The 21,355-nt window shown below is 43.8% G+C and overlaps 1 protein-coding gene across 2 annotated transcripts; it reads left to right on the top strand.

Moving 5' to 3' along the window:
• The first annotated feature begins 2,793 nt into the window (after positions 1-2,793).
• Positions 2,794-21,257, top strand: LOC311513307 (olfactory receptor 52P1-like). 2 transcript variants are annotated; one of them, XR_014709705.1, is made up of 2 exons: positions 2,794-3,007; positions 14,149-15,436. XR_014709705.1 is itself a non-coding variant. In XM_084615028.1 (2 exons), exons 1-2 carry the CDS (start codon positions 2,971-2,973, stop codon positions 20,350-20,352), a joined length of 1,020 nt encoding a protein of 339 aa, XP_084471154.1. In that variant the 5' UTR covers positions 2,794-2,970; the 3' UTR covers positions 20,353-21,257. The 2 variants fall into 2 exon arrangements, 1 of the variants encoding a protein (XP_084471154.1); XM_084615028.1 differs by lacking the exon at positions 14,149-15,436 and adding an exon at positions 19,370-21,257.
• Positions 21,258-21,355: the final 98 nt, after the last annotated feature.

Raw genomic sequence — 21,355 nt, 5'->3', positions numbered from 1 at the left:
CCTGGGAACCCAGGATGCTGTGGGGAGCCCCGTACTCTCTACCTTCCCTGGGAGGTGCATCCTGGGGGATGGGAACACAGGCTGGGGGCTTCTCTCGAGCCCCCTGGCCAGGGCAGGTGGAGGGTCTGGGGCTCCTGACAGAGGCTCTGGCTCCCTGGGCAGCTCTTACCACGGCAAAGCTCTGGATTTTGTCCTGGAGAGTGGGTGGAACCTTGGGTAACAAGGGGGAGCAGAGGGTGGGTCCTAAAGGAGGAAGAAGAGGGGCAGAGGTACTACAGACCCTGGGGAACTACAGACTGGTCAGTCTCACCCCAGTCCCTGGAAAAATCATGGAGCAGGTCCTCAAGAAAACCATTCTGAAGCACTGGGAGGAAAGGAAGGTGATCAGAACAGTCAACATGGATTCCCCAAGGGGAAGTCATGCCTGACCATCCTGATTGCCTTCTATGATGAGATAACTGGCTCTGTGAATATGGGGAAAGCAGTGGACGTGATATATCTTGACTTTAGCAAAGCTTTTGAGATGGTCTCCCACAGTATTCTTGCCAGCAAGTTAAAAAAACATTGATTGGATGAATGGACTATAAGGTGGATAGAAAGCTGGCTAGATTGTCGGGCTCAACGAGTAGTAATCAATGATGCGATGTCCAGTTGGCAGCCAGTATCAAGCGGAGTTCCCCAGGGGTCGGTCCTGGGGCGAGTTTTGTTCAACATCTTTATTAATGATCTGGATGATGGGATGGATTGCACCCTCAGCAAGTTCACAGATGACACTAAGCTGGGGGGAAAGGTAGATACGCTGGAGGGCAGGGATAGGGTCCAGAGTGACCTAGACAAATTGGAGGATTGGGCCAAAAGAAATCTGATCAGATTCAACAAGGACAAGTGCAGAGTCCTGTTCTTAGGATGGAAGAATCCCATGCACCGCTACCGGCTGGGGATTGACTGGCTAGGCAGCAGTTCTGCGGGAAAGGACCTGGGGATTACAGTGGACAAGAAGCTGGATATGAGTCCACAGTGTGCCCTTGTTGCCAAGAAGTCCAACGACATATTGGGATGTAATAGTACGAGCATTGCCAGAGATTGAGGGAAGTGATTATTCTCCTCTATTCCACACTGGGGAGGCCACATCTGGAGTATTGCATCCAGTTTTGGTCCCCCCCACTACAGAAAGGATGTGGACAAATTGGAGAGAGTCTGGTGGAGGGCAATGGAAATGATTAGGGGGCTGAGGCACATGCCTTATGAGGAGAGGCTGAGGGAAGTGGGCTTGTTTAGTCTGCAGAAGAGAAGAGTGAGGGGGGATTTGATAGCAGCCTTCAAATACCTGAAGGAGGGTTCCAAAGAGGCTGGAGCTTGGCTGTTCTCAGAGGTGGTAGATGACGGAACAAGAAGCAATGGTCTCAAGTTGCAGTGGGGGAGGTCTAGGTTGTATATTAGGAAACACTATTTCACTAGGAAGTGGTGAAGCACTGGAATGGGTTACCTAGGGAGGTGGTGGAATCTCCATCCTTAGAGGTTTTTAAGGCCTGGCTTGACAAAGCCCTGGCTGGGATGATTTGGTTGGTGTTGGTCCTGCCTTGAGCAGGGGGTTGGACAAGATGACCTCCTGAGGTCTCTTCCAATCCTAATCTTCTATGATTCTCTATCCTCCATTAATTTTTCTAGTTCTTTTTGAACCCCATTATACTTTTGGCCTTCACAACATCCCCTGGCAATGAGTTCCACAGGTTGACTTTGTGTTGTGTATAGTGCTTCCTTTTCTTTGTTTTCAACCTGCTGCTTATTAATTTCCTTTGGTAATCTCTGGTTCTTGTGTTATGTGAAGGAGTAAACAAGACTTCTGTATTTTCTCCACACCATTCCTGATTTTATAGCTCTCTATCATATCCCCTCTTTGTCGTCTATTTTCCGACCTGAAAAGTCCCAGTCTTTTTTAATATCTCCTCAGATGGAAACTGTTCCACACTTCTATGTACCTTTTCCATTTCTAATATATCTGTTTTGAGATGAGGCAACCAGAACTGAACACAGTACCCATACTAGGGGATTAAATCGTGGCATTATTATACTTTCTTTCTTCCTATCTATCCCTTTCCTAATGGTTCCTAACATTCTGGTAGCTTTTTTTTTTTTTTTTTTACTGCTGCAGCACACTGAGCAGATATTTTGTGAGCATTATCTACGATGACTCCAAGATCTCTTTCTTGATTAAAAGCTATTTCAGAGTCCATCATTTCATATGTATAGTTGGGATCATGTTTTCTAATGTGCTTTACTTCTATCATTTGAATCTTTTAAAAGCCTAGGAGTATATTCTCCTCATAATCTCATTGTTACACTGTGCCACATATTCTTCAGAGTTGTATGATTATGGCATAATCATGATACATTTTGTACAAGTTATGTCTTGTCAGGTGTCATAGGATAACCCTTTTCAGGAAATCATAACTTTTCCAGTTTGTGTGCGTGTATCATTTTTTTATCTGAGGTTATGAATATTGATTATATAGCTGTATTTCAAATGTAGTTACAATGGGGTGATACTCACTAGGCAAAATGCTTCCAGGCTAGACAGCTGGTTGTGAAGGGCCTATAAAGGGTAATGGGCCGTTAGGGGAAACAATGAGCCTGAGAAGCAGCTTATCCCCCACCTGGTGAGCCTTCCTGAGAATGTTCCAGACAGCCTATGGATAATGGATGCTATGACTCAGGAGGACATGCAAGGGCATGTGACCAGACCACATGACACTGAACTCCATTTTGAGTATCTGTACTTTTCCACAAATTGGACTGGGAACTCTTTTTGGAACAAAGCATTCCTGCTATATGTTAAAGCTGTAGAAGGAGGGATGTGACACCATATTGTGGCTTCACACCCCACGCAAGAGAACTTCTGGAAACACAAGAGGAACAAAGAGTGAACTGGGGGAAGTGCTGATCCCAGGTTAAAAGGATTTTTAGCTCTGTATGGAAACCTGGTGTACTGCTTGTATGCCCAGCCAGGGTAAGCAATTGCTAATTCACATGCAGTCTAACTAGGATTTTAGGTTAGTTTTCAGTTTTGTTTATCTGCTAGGTAATCTGCTTTGATCTATTTGCTATCATAATCACTTAAAATTTATCTTTTTCTAGTTAAACTTGTTTTTTTTTTTGCTTGATCTAAACCAGTGTGCCTTTGAATGAAGTGTCTGGGGAAAATCTCAGCTTGGTTAACACAGGCTTATGGCATTTCCTTCCCCCAAGAACTGGAGGATGAACTGTACTAATGAGCTTACATTGTACAGATCCCTGTGCAGCGTAAAACAGTATAATTTTGGGTTTATACTCCGGGGAGGGAGGGGTCTGAGCCTTCAGAGCTGAGAAATCAGCTGGTGTCTGCTCCTTATACTTGCGAGGCTTAGGTAAACCCTCAGGTAGCTCAGTTTGGGTATGCAGCACCATCTGCTGTCGTGTTGGGTGATCACAGGGCCTGAAGAGGCTGAATCACCAGCAAAGCAGTGTGAAACAGGGCCAGTCCAGCTGGGTGGTTAGAGGGGTGCAGCAGTTCTCATGGCTCCCAGACTGCACCCCAGGTGTGACAACCCATCAGACTCATACCCTCTGGAGCCCAAATTTGGCCGCAAGGCACCTATGATGCAAGTGTGGGGGTAGGGATGGTAGCCCAAACAGGAGATCCAGATGTAGAATCATAGAATCATAGAATATCAGGGTTGGAAGGGACCCCAGAAGTTCATCTAGTCCAACCCCCTGCTCAAAGCAGGACCAATTCCCAGTTAAATCATCCCAGCCAGGGCTTTGTCAAGCCTGACCTTAAAAACCTCTAAGGAAGGAGATTCTACCACCTCCCTAGGTAACGCATTCCAGTGTTTCACCACCCTCTTAGTGAAAAAGTTTTTCCTAATATGCAATCTAAACCTCCCCCACTGCAACTTGAGACCATTACTCCTCGTTCTGTCATCTGCTACCATTGAGAACAGTCTAGAGCCATCCTCTTTGGAACCCCCTTTCAGGTAGTTGAAAGCAGCTATCAAATCCCCCCTCATTCTTCTCTTCTGCAGGCTAAACAATCCCAGCTCCCTCAGCCTTTCCTCATAAGTCATGTGTTCCAGTCCCCTAATCATTTTTGTTGCCCTTCGCTGGACTCTCTCCAATTTATCCACATCCTTCTTGAAGTGTGGGGCCCAAAACTGGACACAGTACTCCAGATGAGGCCTCACCAATGTCGAATAGAGGGGAACGATCACATCCCTCGATCTGCTCGCTATGCCCCTTCTTATACATCCCAAAATGCCGTTGGCCTTCTTGGCAACAAGGGCACACTGCTGACTCATATCCAGCTTCTCATCCACTGTTACCCCTAGGTCCTTTTCCGCAGAACTGCTGCCTAGCCATTCGGTCCCTAGTCTGTAGCGGTGCATTGGGTTCTTCCGTCCTAAGTGCAGGACCCTGCACTTATCCTTATTGAACCTCATCAGATTTCTTTTGGCCCAATCCTCCAATTTGTCTAGGAGCAGTTGTTTGATTCCTTTACCACCATGTTCTTACCTGAGCAGGGCACACTACCTAAAATACCAGCATACTGAAATGGCCCCAGGGCAACAGATCAGGAAAATTCCATGGTTGTTCCTTCAAAGAATGTGGGACACCATGTGAGATGAATTCCAGGTCATTTCACCATGGGGAGAGCTGAAGGAATCACACAGTCATAGACACCAGCTTCTCCTGGTGCCAGTGGGTGCTCATGTCCCCCCGCTCCCAGCCCCGCCCCAACTCCACCCCTGCCACGCCCCCATTCCAACCCCTTCCCCAAAGTCTCCACCCCAACTCTACCCCCTCCTTGCCCCTATTGGACTCCTTCCCCAAATCCCCGCCCTGGCCCCGCCTCTTCCCCGCCTCCTCCTCTGAGCATGCCGTGTTCCCGCTCCTTCCGCTCCCTCCCACAGCTTGTTACACCACAAAACAGCTGTTTCGCGGCAGCAAGCGCTGGGAGGAGAAGCGGGGAAGGCACGCTCAGGGGAGAAGGCGGAGGTGGGAGGGTGGGACAGGGAGCTGCCGGTGGGTGCAGAGCACCCACCAATTTTCCCCCGTAGGTGCTCCAGCCTGGAGCACCCATGGAGTCAGCGCCTATGCACACAGTGAGTGGAGAAATCCCATTGTACTTGTTCTGACCCAGGATATCATAACCCGTTTCTGCACCAATTTGTGCAAGATCAACACAGTATTGAAGTTTGATGCCACCCTGATACAGAGAGTAGATTAACCATTAAAACAGTTGGTAGCTGTCAGATATATACTGAACTTCAGACCTCACAAAGGCACACTGGCAAATACAGTTGATGCCAGAGTCCTGGGAGAAGAAAACCTTTTACATAAAATTATGGCTTGCATAAATTCAGGATCACGTAATTTGGCCTCGACAGGGTGGCACTGATTTTTCAGGGGCTAATGGATGGGACATTACAATTGCATGGGCAGTATGCAGCGGTTCACCGCTACCATCAACTGAAAATTGGTTTTGGTCCCGTATCGTGTGGCAGCATTCCCACACAGAGTGCAGGGGCAGTGCATTACACCCAGAAAAGAAAGGCAGCATCAATTGCTAGTCTGAATAGTTTGCAAGATGCAGTTTTCCCTGAAAATCTGAGCCCCTGTTATCGGGGAATCATTTCTTCACTCCCAAGGGTGGCTCTCAGGCTGAAGTTCTCTAGGGTCTATTTTCTGCTCTTCCCACTGCTCACAGAGTCCAGGGAATTGTCTGGGAGTCCTGGCCAACCTGAGAGTCCACAGGGACTGTTCGGGGGGAATCATAAAGGTCACTGTGCAGCATGTAAAGTGTCAGACATGTGACATTCATACACTGATTCTCAAGACTCTGCCTTGCAGTAGCAGTAAGGAGATTTCCTTTCTCTGCTGAGTGAGATTGCGGTGAGTTGCCTATTTTTGCATTAAAGTTAGTGCTGAGGGATCAGGAAGGGTTCCAGGGTTCAAGTCAAGAACCATCTGGGCAGGAATTCACCAGCACAGTGACTTGAATTGTTTAGTACTCTCAGAAACACCAAGGGATTTACCTGGTAAAATTGGAACGACAAATGTATTGGAAATACTTTAGACAAATATTTGTTTTTAAGTTCAGTTCCCTTTCTCTTCCTGTGTCCTTCACTCTCAGTAGCTTCCTTTTTTGGGTGGTGTAGTTTTTCCTCTGGTTCGCTCAAGTTTTCCAATTCAGCAACTTCACTGACCTGTAAGGAAGTGCAGCCAAAGCCTCTGCGGTGGGTATGTGTGTTACCAGGAGGTTCACAACAAGAATGAACCACACACTGGCTATATTCTGCTCTCACATTCTGTCTTCACTGGGTCACTCCAGATTGACACTGGCCTCTCTGAGAGCAAAATCAGGGCCCCTGTGTTTTGAAATTCCCAACTTTCATTCCCAGTCTCAGAACACCACATGAACTGGTGGTTTCCCTCAGACACTTTCAGCACCCTAACAGAATAGCACTCTCTGCAGCAGGACCCAAAGCCGTGATTTTCACAGCCAGGAGCCGAAAGTTAAACACTGAGGGTGAATCTGGCCCCCTTGAGATCAAAGGCCAAATTCTCAACAGAGCCAGGAGTTCCCCCTAAATCCACATGTAGTGACTTAAATAAATGCCCTGATTTACATCAGCCATGAGTCTCCAGTGACTTCATCTGGAGTCATCCCATGGCCTCTAAGGATGGGTGATCCTCTTTGGACTCAAGAAGAACTGACAGGAGAGTTGCTGAAATCTCAAACTCACAGGCTTAAACCTTCAAAACAATTAGGATAACAATTTTTTTTCAAGGGGGAAGAGGGGTCTGCTCTCTCTGAGCCCCTGCATCTCTGTTTCTGGAGAGGATGAGAAGCACAAAAGGCAATAAAATTAAAAGCATGTTTCTGGCTTAGAGGTGGTGTTGCAAATGTCACCGGGGGAGGTCCAGAAACACACACAGGAGTGGGACAGCGGGACATGCAGTGTCCTCGGAGTCCTGAAACTATGCAAAATGGGGAATGGACGTCCTCCCCAATGCACAGACCAAATAGGTGCCATGAGCCCTCCTAGGTCCGGGAGGTGTCTCAGACTGGAATGTAAAGTGGACCACACTGCAGCAGATCGTCTCTGACACTGTGCCTTATCCGGACCATCCTTCCTCCCATAAGAAAGCACACTACAGTTTCGTGGCAACGTCAGCCATTGCCAACATGGAAAAGCAGCCTCAGAAAGGTATGTCTGGGTTTCTAACTGGCTGCAGTACGTCAAATCTTTGTGTCGTTTTGAGGAAGAGTTACTCATGCTGGCTCCTTTTAGTCTCCACATACTCTCTCCCTCCCACTGGGTCTGTCCCCCTCTCCTTCCCTGCACAGGCTGAGCTGCTACAGGGGTTCTCTTTGCCCCCAGAAAGGCTGTTCAGTCTCATCTCCCCCTTTCCCTGGGGCAGGCAGACACTAAGTCTAACCTAGTCTGAGGAGATATTTCTGTGAGCCGTCACTGTGGTGTGTGGCACCTGGTTTTGGTCCTGAGTGAGGGGTATCCCTATGTGGCAGGGATGGAAGTTCTGGGGACGGGGGATCTACATGGACCAGTGACCAGCACCCAGGGGCAGCCCTAGACTAGCTGCCAGCAACTGGCGCCCTAGGTGAACCATGCAATCGGCATCTCCACCCCCAAACCCCAAGGCAGATCTAGGCTGAAGTTTTTGGTAAACTGGGAAACATTGTGCCCCTTTTTTCCTTTTAATGTTTTTTAAGCGTTTTTTTTAAACAGAGGCTTAATTATTCAGTTTGTCTGTCCGTCTGTCCAACCAATGTTTCTGAGATCAGATAAAACAGAGACACAACATTTTCAGAATAGATTTGCACATGACAGCTAGATGATATTTCAGTTCAATTTCAAATAAAAATACATTAAATTGTTAATTATAATTTTATTATTATAAATCCCAAAACATCCATTATGCTATCCTGCTTTAACGGCCATTACCACCACTTCCAATACAGAAAGAAATAAGAAAACTCTTCAATGAACTTTAACCTGTATTTACAAAACACTCTGAATAAAAAAAACCCCTCTGTTCTCTTAAAACATGACTTTTCTTGCCTTAAATTTTGAAAATTCAGTCACTAGTTATTTTAGATCCAGTTTTCCAGGTATTTCATGCTCTACTGACATTGTGGCAAGTCCAACGAGTCTCCCTTGCACCCTTGTTGAATGCAGAGATGTTTTTATCAATTTTAATTTTGAGAAGCTACTTTCCCCACTAGCTACGGAAACTGGCAAAGTTAAAAGAATGTGTAGAGCTATAACAATGTTTGGAAAACTGTCTGTGAGTTTATTTTCACAAACAAACTTCAGTACTTCTTCAGGAGTGGAATGTTTCTTGAGTTGTCTTGAAAAAGCCTGAAGCTCGCTAAACAAATCTGTAGCATCAATGTCTTTTGAATTTTCATGAGTCAATGCCGACTCCAGTTTTATACAAAATTCTCTTATCTGTTTTGCTGTTTTCTTTTGCAAGCTGTGGATATCGTATAGAAAGCCAAATACTGACTCTAGGTGCTACATCTGTTGAAATCTTTCATCAACCGAGTGAATAGCAGTATCAAGAACTGCAAAGTAGAAATTCACTTTGAACCTTTGTTTTGGGTTCTGATTGAGTGTTTCTCATCCTTTATATGAAAACTGCTGCTTCTTTTACCAAATGCAAACTGGATCTGGTTCAAATTCTATCGGAAAGTCTATTTCTGCAACAAGCTCGAGAGAATCTACCAGTGTTCTTTCGAACCCTTCATCACCAGCAAACCTGGTGGCTGAACTTTGTGACTTTGTCCTTACCCATAACTATTTCTCATTTGGGGACGATGTATACCTTCAAATCAGCACTGCTATGGGTACCCGCATGGCCCCACAGCATGCCAACATTTTTATGGCTGACTTAGAACAACGCTTCCTCAGCTCTCGTCCCCTAATGCCCCTACTCTACTTGCGCTACATTGATGACATCTTCATCATCTGGACCCATGGAAAAGAAGCCCTTGAGGAATTCCACCATGAATTAACAATTTCCATCCCACCATCAACCTCAGCCTGGAGCAGTACACGCAAGAGATCCACTTCCTGGACACTACAGTTCTAATAAGCGATGGTCACATAAACACCACCCTATACCGGAAACCTACTGACCGCTATTCCTACCTACATGCCTCCAGCTTTCATCCAGACCACACCACACGATCCATTGTCTACAGCCAAGCTCTACAATACAACTGCATTTGCTCCAACCCCTCAGACAGAGACAAACACCTACAAGATCTCTATCAAGCATTCTTACAACTACAGTACCCACCTGCTGAAGTGAAGAAACAGATTGACAGAGCCAGAAGAGTACCCAGAAGTTACCTAGTACAGGCCCAACCAAGAAAATAACAACGCCACTAGCCATCACCTTCAGCCCCCAACTAAAACCTCTCCAATGCATCATCAAGGATCTACAACCTATTCTGAAGGACGGCCCATCACTCTCACAGATCTTGGGAGACAGACTAGTCAGTGCTTACAGACAGCCCCCCAACCTGAAGCAAATACTCACCAGCAACCACACACCACACAACAAAAACACTAACCCAGGAACTTATCCTTGCAACAAAGCCCGTTGCCAACTGTGTCCACATATCTATTCAGGGGACACCATTATAGGGCCTAATTACATCAGCCACACTATCAGAGGCTCCTTCCCCTGCACATCTACCAATGTGATATATGCCATCATGTGCCAGCAATGCCCCTCTGCCATGTACATTGGCAAACTGGACAGTCTCTACGTAAAAGAATAAATGGACACAAATCAGATGTCAAGAATTATAACATTCAAAAACCAGTCAGAGAACACTTTAATCTCTTTGGTCACTCGATTACAGAACTAAAAGTGGCAATTCTTCAACAAAAAAACTTCAGAAACAGACTCCAACGAGAGACCGCTGAATTGGAATTAATTTGCAAACTGGATACAATTAACTTAGTCTTTAATAAAGACTGGGAGTGGATGGGTCATTACACAAAGTAAAACTATTTCCCCATGTTTATTCTCCCCCCCACCACACTGTTCCTCAGACATTCTTGTCAACTGCTGGAAATGGCCCACCTTGATTATCACTACAAAATGTGTTCCCCGCGCCCAGCTCTCCTGCTGGTAATAGCTCACCTTAAGTGATCACTCTGGTTACAGTGTGTATGGTAACACCACCCATTGTTTCATATTCTCTGTGTGTATAAAATCTCCCCACTGTATTTTCCACTACATGCATCCGATTAAGTGAGCTGTAGCTCATGAAAGCTTATGCTCAAATAAATTTGTTAATCTCTAAGGTGCTACAAGTCCTCCTTTTCTTTTTTCATCACTTCTGAATTCCTCCAGAAAATTTTTAGTTTGCTGCAATTTTTTAATAGCAGAATGTATGTTCAAGTTTATTTTTCTGAAGCTGCTTACTAGTGAGGTTAATCTCAAAAAGGATATTATACCACAAAAAGAGTGAAGTCACCCATTTGAACTTGGAAAGGCCATTTGCAAGAGCTTCTGCATCTGAACGTGCTGTATTGCCATATGATACAGTAAAGGTAGTATCATCAGAAATTTCAATTAGGGCATCATAAATGTTTCCAAGTTCATAGTGAAGAGGCTTCAAAGCATCAATGCGACTCTCCCATCTTGTCTGACTAAGTAGTTTCACAGTTAGAGAATTCACATGGTGAGTCAGAATCTCCCAACGACGTGTTGAGTCTGAGAAAAAAACAGAAACATGTTGCACCAGGTCAAAGAAACTGCTTGCCTCCAAACAGCATCTAGCAGCATCATTGACAACCAAATTCAGAGAATGCGCACTGCAAGGAACGAAAAAGGCCCTAGGGATTGATTTCCATCATTCTCCTTTGCACACCATTGTCTTTACCCTTCATATTACTCCCATTATCATAGCCTTGGCCACGTAAGTTTTCAACAGATAATGACATTGTTTCAAGCTCTTGTGGAACAGTTTCAGTCATAAATGCTCCAGTCATCTCCTTCAGTGGTACGAAACCCCAAAAATGTTCCTTTATCAGCACTTCAACATTATCTTCATCTGCAGGCTTTTCCGTATCCACAAAATGAATGATCATCGTCATTTGTTCAACATGACGCACATCTGGTGTACAGTCCAGTGTTATTGAAAAATATTTTTCAGAATGGGCAGCTTCTACAATTTTCTTTTTAATGGCTTTTGCTAGGATTTGAATCACTTCATTCTGCATATTTTTCCCTAAGTAATGAACCTGTGTTTCATGATCAGTTATTTTACGTAGATGCTTCTTCATGACTGGATCAAACAAAGCTAGGTATGCAACAAATTTTAAAAAGTTTCCATTACTTGGAGTGTATAATTTTTCATTTCTACCGCAGCCATGGAATACTAAATTTTGTCCACCAAGAACTTTCACTAAAGCAATCAGACGCTCTAATATTTGTTGCCAATATTCTTTTTTTTCCTTGATCACATGTAAATTTTCTTCATAGATAGTTTTATTATAGGTGAGAGGTTTATTGCAGGAGTGGGTGGGTGAGATTCTGTGGCCTGCATTGTGCAGGAGGTCAGACTAGATGATCATAATGGTCCCTTCTGACCTTAATATCTATGAGTCTATGAGTTTTTCCTTTTTTCAATAGTAATTCAAAAGTTCTTTCCAATTTTGAAAACATTCCGAATGTTCTGTACTTCTTTCATGTGAAGAGAGAATTGAAGATATGTTTTTCCAGTCCTTTGAACCATTTTCAGTAAATGATGTACTAATTGCTTGATTTCTAAACAACTTGCAGCAAAAGCAAAACACAGAGTCCTTCAACACTGAATATTGTAACCAGTTTCCATGAATTTCTTCCCCATTAATGAGTTTCCTCTCATAATGCTCAGCAGATAATTTTCTTTTATTTCCATCCTTAGGGAAGGGAAATTCATGAACTTGTTCAGGTCCATGTTCCACAAGAATTTGCCGCACACTGTCATCACATCTGGGCCATGAAGTTGGGTCCCCATACTGTAACTTATTTGTAACTTCCTCATCCTTTCTTCTTTCTACTTCATTTACTTCAATTTCTGCATGTGTCTCTGAAGGTGAATAAATTTTCTCCACTTCCATATCCATCTGATGCTGTGAGCTGCTTTCATCTAGAAGTAAGTTTCCATCATCTTGAGTTTCCAAACTGCTTTTTTGTGGATGTGAGCTACCCTCATCTCAAAGTAATATACCTTCATCTTGATGTTCCAAACTGCTTCCATTCGGATGTGAGCTAACTTCCTCCTCTCCAAGTAAAATTCCTTCATCTGGATGCTGTGAACTGCTTCCATCTTTATTTGGATTAAAGAGAAGATATTTCAGGAAAGATCCTTCCTGTTTTGCTTGGTCCTTTTCCTTCTCAGCCTTTTGTTTACGATACTCAGCTCCTCAGGATTTTCTTTTTCCTCTTTCTGCCATGGGGCATTTCAATATTGTTATATACTGTGCTCCCGACTGCAAGCATGATCGCGTTAAGGATGGCTGACACACCCACCACATGGTTGGCGATTTAAACCACATTGCAGCCATCCCAACACTTCTTTTCACTGCTTAAAGGTTCAGTGATTAGTAACATACACTCACTTCCCTATTAAAACGGTTAGTTACAGCATTTACACAGAAACACAATGATCTTTTTTGATGTTATAACCCCACACCTGTTGTTTGGAAAGTAATCCCCTTCCTCACGGTTACCCACTTGGAGTGTGATGTCATCACTTTCATAGTCTATTAAGCATTAATATTTTTCTTTTATGGACTTTATTGCATGTGAACCAGTTATAACAAAGAAAAGTTCATAATTATACAGCCCAATAATAATGCTAAGGTTTAATAACGCTTAAAGATACTCACATTTTGGATTTATAATGCTGAAAGATGTTATTCTTTATTCTTTGGCACCAAGAAACACAATTTTCCACAGTATTCACTCGATTCTTAACCATCTACCTGCAACGTGTGTTAAAATGACCATTTGATATCAACTTGTGATATCTCCACTCTACATGAATTTCCAGCTATGCGACCTTGATGTATATTCGAGTTAGGAGTCACTAGCGTTGCAGCTTTTGCCTCTCGCAGACGTGTTTCATTGTGGCTGAGTTATTGCTTATCAAAATTGTGGAGTGGGTCATCTTGACCCTGCCTCACAAATTGAAAAAGAAATTGGCTAAATATTATTTATTTTTGCAGTAAATAAAAGATTTGACGTATTAATGCATTCTCAGAAATGTAGAGAAATGAATTATAACTCATATTCCGTCCATACGCACATGGGAATTGAAATAATGACATCTTCATTATTTTATTTGTATTTTTTCATCTTTTTTTTTAATTTGATTTTTCCCCCCCTAGAATTTGGTGCCCCATTTAATTTGGCACCCGAGGAGACCACCTAGTTCGCCTATATGGATGGGCCGCCCCTGCCAGCATCAGGGGTTGTGAGGCAGGAAGCGGGGTGTACAGAGTCAGGCTGGAAGTGCTAGAGGCGGTGGGGGCAGGCAGGGGGTGTACACAGAGAAGTGGGCACTGCTGAGGGTTGTGGAGGCAGGCAGGGTGTGTACAGTGACAGGCGAGTAGCACTGAGTCTTTGTGGGTGCTGTGACATTCTATACCTTGGGGGAGTGTACTGTAACCCCCATATTCCAGATCTTACATATAGAGCATACCTGGTAAAGTATCAGGGTAAAGGTTATGATCTGCTGAAAGTCATTTCTCTATCCATATTTGTGCATCATTAATGCATATGAAGTTATGAGAATTGTGTTGTACGGTGGTCACTAAAACATGCTATAAGTTGGGGAATCAGCCAGATATTAGCTCTCCAGAGGCAACAGAAAGGAAACCTAGCAGATCACCAGTCCAGATAACATGAGGGGAACGTCACAGTGGCGCAGCGAACAGGGTGTATGTGCAGCTTGTTACTCCAAGTGAAGTTCACACTTTAAGCACTGATATTTCTGATTTTAAGTGAGTCTTCAGTGCAGTGGCTAAGAAAAGTCAGGAGGAGGTCACAGTTTTGTTATTTTATGTTTGCTTATTTCAGGTGAGGGAAATAAGCACAAGAATGCAGAAAAATGACTACCAGTGAGGCAGCTACAAAACTAGAGTGGGCCAGACTGGCAGCAGCAGAGAAGGAAAAGTACTGTGATTTTCAAACGTGGCAGGCAGAAATGAGGCTCAAAGAAGAGGAGGCTGCACTCCAAAGGGCTATGGAGGCAGAGGCAGCCAGGGAGGAGGCTGCACACAGAAGGGCTATGGAAGAGAGAGAGAGAGAGTGCAAAAACACCAACTGGACTTGATAGAGAAGCAGAACCAGAGGCCCTAGCCCCCAATGACTCCCATCACTCCCAAAATCCACAAATGGGAACACTCATGTCCTGCAGACAGTGAAGATGATGATATTGCTGAATATCTGACTGCCTTCGACAGGCTGTGTGTGATACATGATAAGAGAGTTCCTACCCTGATTGCAAAATTAACTGGTAAAGCTCGAAATGTATTCAATGGAATGGCTATTGAAGATGCTTTAGACTATTGTAAATTTAAAGATACTGTTTTGTGAAGTTTTCATATTACCCCTGAAACATATAGAGTTAAATTAAGGAAACTTAAGCGTGATATTGGGATGAGTAATGGGGAATATGTAAACAAAATGAAAGATTTGTTGGGGGAGGTGTGACATTCTATACCTTCAGGGACAGTACTGTAACCCCCATATGCCTCATTTTCATATGATCATGATCTTACATATAAAGCATACATTGTAAGGTATCGGGGAAAGGTTATGATCTGCTGAAAGTCATGTCTCTATCCATACATGTGTATCATTAATGCATATGGAGATATGAGAATTGTGTTGTATGATGATCACTAAAACATGCTGTAAATTGGGGAATCAGCCAGATATTAGACCCCCAGAGGCAACAGCAAGGAAAGTAACCAAAGCCCGGGCAGGGTGTCAAACAATCCATCAACAGCCATTGTCCAGCAAGGGAGCTCCAATGCAATGACTCACCTGCATGAGGCCCCGCAAAGGGAATTGCTTAACCTTGCTTGGAGAGACTCAGCAATACCCCCCAGAAATGCCTGGACTTGTGCTCCCCAAGAACATGGACTGAGGGTATAAAACAGACTGTGCCATTCTTCTGCCCCCACCTTCGCTGTAAGCAGCTAAGACACCGAGAAGAAGACAAGACCCAGGTTTAAGGAACAAATCTGTATATTAAGGACTGCAACATCCAGTGGGGTGAGAAAAACTGCTTAATCTAGATATTGCCCAGTCTAATAGGGTTGAGAGTTTAGACTGAGTCCTTATAGTTTATTTTTGGTAACCACTCTTTTTGCCTATCACTTAATATCACCTAAAATCTATCTTTGTAGTTAATAAATTTGTTTGTTTAGTCTACCTGAAGCAGTGTGTTTGGTTTGAAGTGTGTTAGAGACTCCCCTTGGGATAAAAAGCCTGGTGCATATCAATTCTTTTGTTAAACTGACAAACTCATATAAGCTTGCAGCGTCCCATGGGCATAACTGGACACTGCAAGACGGAGGTTCCTAGGGTTGTGTCTTGGACTGGATATATTGGCTACTGTCATTCAGCTGCACAATCCAAGGAACTGCTTACATGCCAGAGACTGTACGTAAACAGCCCAGGAGTGGGGGATCTCACAGGTGAGCAGGGTAAGGCTGGCTCCAGGAGTCAAGGATAGGAGTGACCTAGCAGATCACTGGTCTGGATAACACCAGAGGGGAACATCACAGCGTTGCAGAGCAGCATGTAGACAGACGGGTGGGCAGTGCTGCTGAAATAATTTTTTTTCATTGTGATTGTTGGTCCAAGGCCAGCTTTGGGACCTTTCCTGGTACAGCGTGCGTTTGGGGAGTTTCAGGGTCTCTTTGCCCTGGCAAGCCACAGAACTGCTGTCTGGGTGTCACAAACTTTACTCAGTTTTGCTTCCAATTGTTTTTGTTATGTAACTTCAGACATTTCACTGGTAGAAATAACCATTGATATTTTTGTGACACTGTACCCCATATTGTTCATAGGGATATTATTAAGATATGATTATAGTTTATAGCATAATTATGATACATTTTATGCAAGATGAGTCATGTACTATAAGGACCTCATAGAAGAAATGGTTGTAGGGGACAACCTTGGTTTGAGCGATCATGAGCTAATTCAGTTCAAACTAAATGGAAGGATAAACAAAAATAGATTTGTGACTAGGGTTTTTGATTTCAAAAGGGATGCCTTTAAAAAATTAAGAAAATTATTTAGGGAAGTGGATTGGACTGAAGAACTTGTGGATCTAAAGGCCAAGGAGGCCTGGAATTACTTCAAGTCAAAGTTGCAGAAACTATCAGAAGCCTGCATCCCAAGAAAGGAGAAAAAATTCATAGGCAGGAGTTGTAGACCAAGCTGGATGAGCAAGCATCTCAGAGAGGTGATTAAGAAAAAGCAGAAAGCCTACAGGGAGTGGAAGATGGGAGGGATCAGCAAGGAAAGCTACCTTATTGAGGTCAGAACATGTAGGGATAAAGTGAGAAAGGCCAAAAGCCATGTAGAGTTGGACCTTGCAAAGGGAATTAAAACCAATAGTAAAAGGTTCTATAGCCATATAAATAAGAAGAAAACAAAGAAAGAAGAAGTGGGACCGCTAAACACTAAGGATGGAGTGGAGGTTAAGGATAATCTAGGCATGGCCCAATATCTAAACAAATACTTTGCCTCAATCTTTAATGAGGAGCTTAGGGATAATGGTAGGATGACAAATGGGAATGAGGACAAGGAGGTAGATATTACCGCATCCGAGGTAGAAGCCAAAATCGAACAGCTTAATGGGACTAAATCAGGGGGCCCAGATAATCTTCATCCAAGAATATTAAAGGAACTGGCACATGAAATTGCAAGCCATTAGCAGGGATTTTTAATGAATCTGTAAACTCAGGGTTTGTACTGGATGACTGGAGAATTGCTAACATAGTTCTATTTTTAAGAAAGGAAAAAAAGTGATCCGGGTAACTACAGGCCTGTTAGTTTGACATCTGTAGTATGCAAGGTCTTGGAAAAAATTTGAAGGAGAAAGTAGTTAAGGACATTGAGGTCAATGGCAAATGGGACAAAATACAACATGGTTTTAGAAATGGTAGATCGTGCCAAACCAACCTGATCTCCTTCTTTGAGAAAGTAACACATTTTTTAGACAAAGGAAACGTAGTGGATCTAATTTACCTTGATTTCAGTAAGGCATTTGATACGGTTCCACATGGGGAACTATTAGCTAAATTGGAAAAGATAGGGATCAATATGAAAATTGAAAGGTGGATAAGGAACTGGTTAAAGGGGAGACTACAGCGGGTCACACTGAAAGGTGAACTGTCAGGCTGGAGGGAGGTTACTAGTGGAGTTCCTCAGGGATCGGTTTGGGGATCAATCTTATTTAATCTTTTTATTACTGACCTTGGCACAAAAAATGGGAATGTGCTAATAAAGTTTGTGGATGACACAAAGCTGGAAGGTATTGCCAATACAGAGAAGGACTGGGATATCATACAGGAACATTAGATGACCTTGTAAACTGGAGTAATAGTAATAGGATGAAATTTAATAGTGAAAAGTGCAAGGTCGTGCATTTAGGGAGTAATAACAAGAATTTTTGTTATAAGCTGGGGACGTATCAGCTGGAAGTAACAGAGGATGAGAAGAACCTCGGAGTATTGGTTGATCACAGGATGACTATGAGCCGCCAATATGATATGGCCTTGAAAAAAGCTAATGCGGTCTTGGGATGCATCAGGCGAGGTATTTCCAGTAGAGATAAGGAGGTGGAATATTGTATGCAGTTCTGGTTTCCCATGTTTAAGAAGGATGAATTCAAACTGGAACAGGTACAGAGAAGGGCTACTAGGATGATCCGAGGAATGGAAAACCTGTCTTATGAAAGGAGACTCAAGGAGCTTGGCTTGTTTAGCCTAACCAAAAGAAGGCTGAGAGGAGATATGATTCCTCTCTATAAATATATCAGAGGGATAAATACCAGAGAGTGAGAGGAATTATTTAAGCTCAGTACCAATGTGGACACAAGAACAAATGGATATTAACTGGCCATCAGGAAGTTTAGACTTGAAATTAGATGAAGGTTTCTAACCGTCAGAGGAGTGAATTTCCGGAACAGCCTTCCAAGGGGAGCAGTGGGGGGAAAAAGACCTATCTGGCTTGAAGACTAAGCTTGATAAGTTGATGGAGGGGATGGTATGTTGGGATAACATGGTTTTGGTAATTAAATGATCTTTGACTTTTAGTGGTAAATATGCCCAATGGCCTGTGATGGGATGTTAGATGGGGTGGGATCTGAGTTACTACAGAGAATTCTTTCCTGGGTGTCTGGCTGGTGAATTTTGCCCACATGCTCAGAGTTTAGCTGATTGCCATATTTGGGGTCGGGAAGAAATTTTCCTCCAGGGCAGATTGGCAGAAGCCCTGGGGACTTTTCACCTTCCTCTGCAGTGTGGGGCATGGGTCACTTGCTGGAGGATTCTCTGCACCTTGAAGTCTTTAAACCACGATTTGAGGACTTCAATAGCTCAGACATAGGTTAGGGGTTTGTTACAGGAGTGGGTGGGTGAGATTCTGTGACTTGTGTTGTGCAGGAGGTCGGACTAGACAATCATAATGGTCCCTTCTGACCATAAAGTCTATGATTCTATAATATGCCATTGGAAAAGTTATGACTTTCTGAATATGATTATCCTATTTGTATGCATGTATGATTTTTGCCTGAAGTTATGAATATTGAATACTTATCTGTTTTTCAAATGTAGTTACACCTGGGTAACGCCCACTAGGCAAGATGTTTTCAGTCTAGATAGCTGGTTGAGAAAGGCCTATTCAGGGCAATTAGCCATTGGGGGAAACAACAGGCCTTAAGAGAAACTTATCTCCCACCTTGTGAGCCTCCCTGAGAATGCGTCAGACAGCTTATAAGTAATGGATGTTATGACTCTACAAGGGCATGTGACCAGGCCACATAACTCTGGACTCCAGCCTGGGGAGTCTGTAATTTTCCCACAAACTGATCTGGGAACCAAGTTTTGAAACAAAGGGTTCCCGCCATATGTTAAAGCTATATAAGGCAGGGAGTTACATTATCAGTGGTTCTTCAGTCCCCACTCACAAGGATTGTTAATAACTATAAAATATTTACCCTACTATTTGTTATAAAGTATGTAACCCCCTTTGCTGTGCTTCTGTCCCTTCACAGGCACCTTGAGCATTTCTGAGTTGTATCGACGCATCAACCACCTCATGGCAGCTTTCAACCTCACCTCCTCTGACCCTTCAACATTCATCCTAATGGGCATCCCTGGGTTGGAGGCTGCCCATATCTGGATTTCCATCCCTTTCACTACATTCTACATTATCAGCCTGTTGGGAAATTTCACACTTCTGTCTGTTGTAGGTAAGGAGGAGACCCTGCACAAGCCGATGTACCTGCTGCTCTGCATGCTGGCGCTTACAGATATCGCAACACCTACCTTTGTCGTACCAAAGGCACTGTGTATATTTTGGTTCAGTTTGAAAGGTATTACTGTGGCTGGCTGCCTCACCCAGATGTTCTTCCTCCACATGGTTTCTGTTATGCACTCAGCCGTCCTCGTGACAATGGCCTTCGATCGCTACATTGCCATATGTAACCCTCTGAGATATGCCACCATCTTCACCAATGCACGACTAGCTAAGCTAGGGCTTGCAGGTTTGATAAGAGCTGTTCTCTTCATTCTGCCTCTACCCTTGCTCGTGAGTCAGCAGCCATTCTGTGCCAACCGCATTATCCCCCACACGCAATGCGAGTACATAGCTGTGGCAAAGATGGTGTGTGGGGACATCACCGTCACCAGGATATATGGCTTGGTGCTAATGTTTGTAATCAATGGGTTAGACTTGACGCTCATTGCCCTGTCTTACGGTCTGATCATCAGGGCCGTCCTCAGAATCTCCTCTAAGAGAGCCCACCAGAAAGCCCTCAACACTTGCACAACCCACATCTGTGTGATGCTGACATATTATACCCCTGGCCTCTTCTCCAATATCACACACCAGTTCAGGCAAGGCATCTCTCCCTACATTCACATCATCTTGGCCAACATCTATCTCCTTATCCCTCCGATGCTCAATCCTATCATTTATGGGGTCAAAACCAAAGAGCTTCGTGACAAAGTAGGCAAATACACCTGCAGAAGGTGATCGCCTGTGGTCACTGACTTTAAACTGGGTGACTAGAGGGGGAAAGCATATCTCTTCATTAATCAAGGGCACCCTGTCCCAGTTTGGTTGAGCTAACCATTATGGAAGTTCACAGTCTGAGAAGTTCCTCCCACCCAATATCTTGTCACTCCATCATTAAGCACTGCTCTTTCTATTGCTGAGTTCCATCTCTCTGACCATCACCTGACCTCTTTCATTGTCACCCATCAGCCTACCTCCCCACACACCCTGTTACTCAGCCTTTCTGTGACTCTAAGGCTATGTCTATACTACCACGGTAAGTGAACCTACTCTACACAACTCCAGCTATGTGAATAATGTAGCTCGAGTCGACATACCTTAGGTCAAGTTACCATGTAGTCTACACCACGGGGCAGTTGAGGAGGGAAAATCTCCCATCGACTTATCTTACTCTTCTCATCGGGAGTCGACTGCAGAGCCATCTGCAGTCAATTTGGCCGGTCTTTACTAGACCCGCTAAATTGACCGTCGGTGGATTGATTTATGAGCGTCGATCCCAGCTGTAGTGTTGACCTGCCCTAAGACTACCATAAAATACTGTAGCATTTTGATGCAAAGTGGTCTTCCATTAGTCCCTGTGCGGTCATGGTTCTTGTTCAGTTTTACAAAGAGAAGCTACACTTTCAGATAGCCAAAGAGAAAAAGAAAGAAATGGCAAAGCTGAACTTCTTTATCATATGTACAGTGATCTGATGAGCAAAATTTACCTGATTTTTCTACGTTGAATCCATCAGGAAACCTGGAGGATAATCCTAATGTTTCAGCTGGAAAGTCCTAATACAGGAAAGCTGCTGTAGGAATTGAGGACATTCTACTAGAGCTTACTGGGGAGAGTTGTGAAACTGTGTGTTTTTGCAAAAAGAAAAGGAGTACTTGTGGCACCTTAGACACTAACCAATTTATTTGAGCATGAGCTTTCGTGAGCTACAGCTCACTTCATCGGATGCATACCGTGGAAACT

This window comes from Lepidochelys olivacea, assembly GCF_965140295.1.
Source record: "Lepidochelys olivacea isolate rLepOli2 genome assembly, chromosome: 1".
Taxonomy (NCBI): domain Eukaryota; kingdom Metazoa; phylum Chordata; order Testudines; family Cheloniidae; genus Lepidochelys; species Lepidochelys olivacea.
The sequence above is the reverse complement of the archived record's forward strand: the minus strand, read 5'-3'. Positions and strand labels throughout refer to the sequence as shown.

What these genes read in the sequence shown, in the direction of transcription:
- LOC311513307 (XM_084615028.1), top strand. Translation starts at nt 2,971, where the DNA reads ATGGAAACCTGGTGTACTGCTTGTATGCCCAGCCAGG. An exon ending in TGCTTGTATGCCCAGCCAGG is followed by an intron (nt 3,008 to 19,369) that starts GTAAGCAATTGC and finishes GTCCCTTCACAG; the next exon opens with GCACCTTGAGCATTTCTGAG.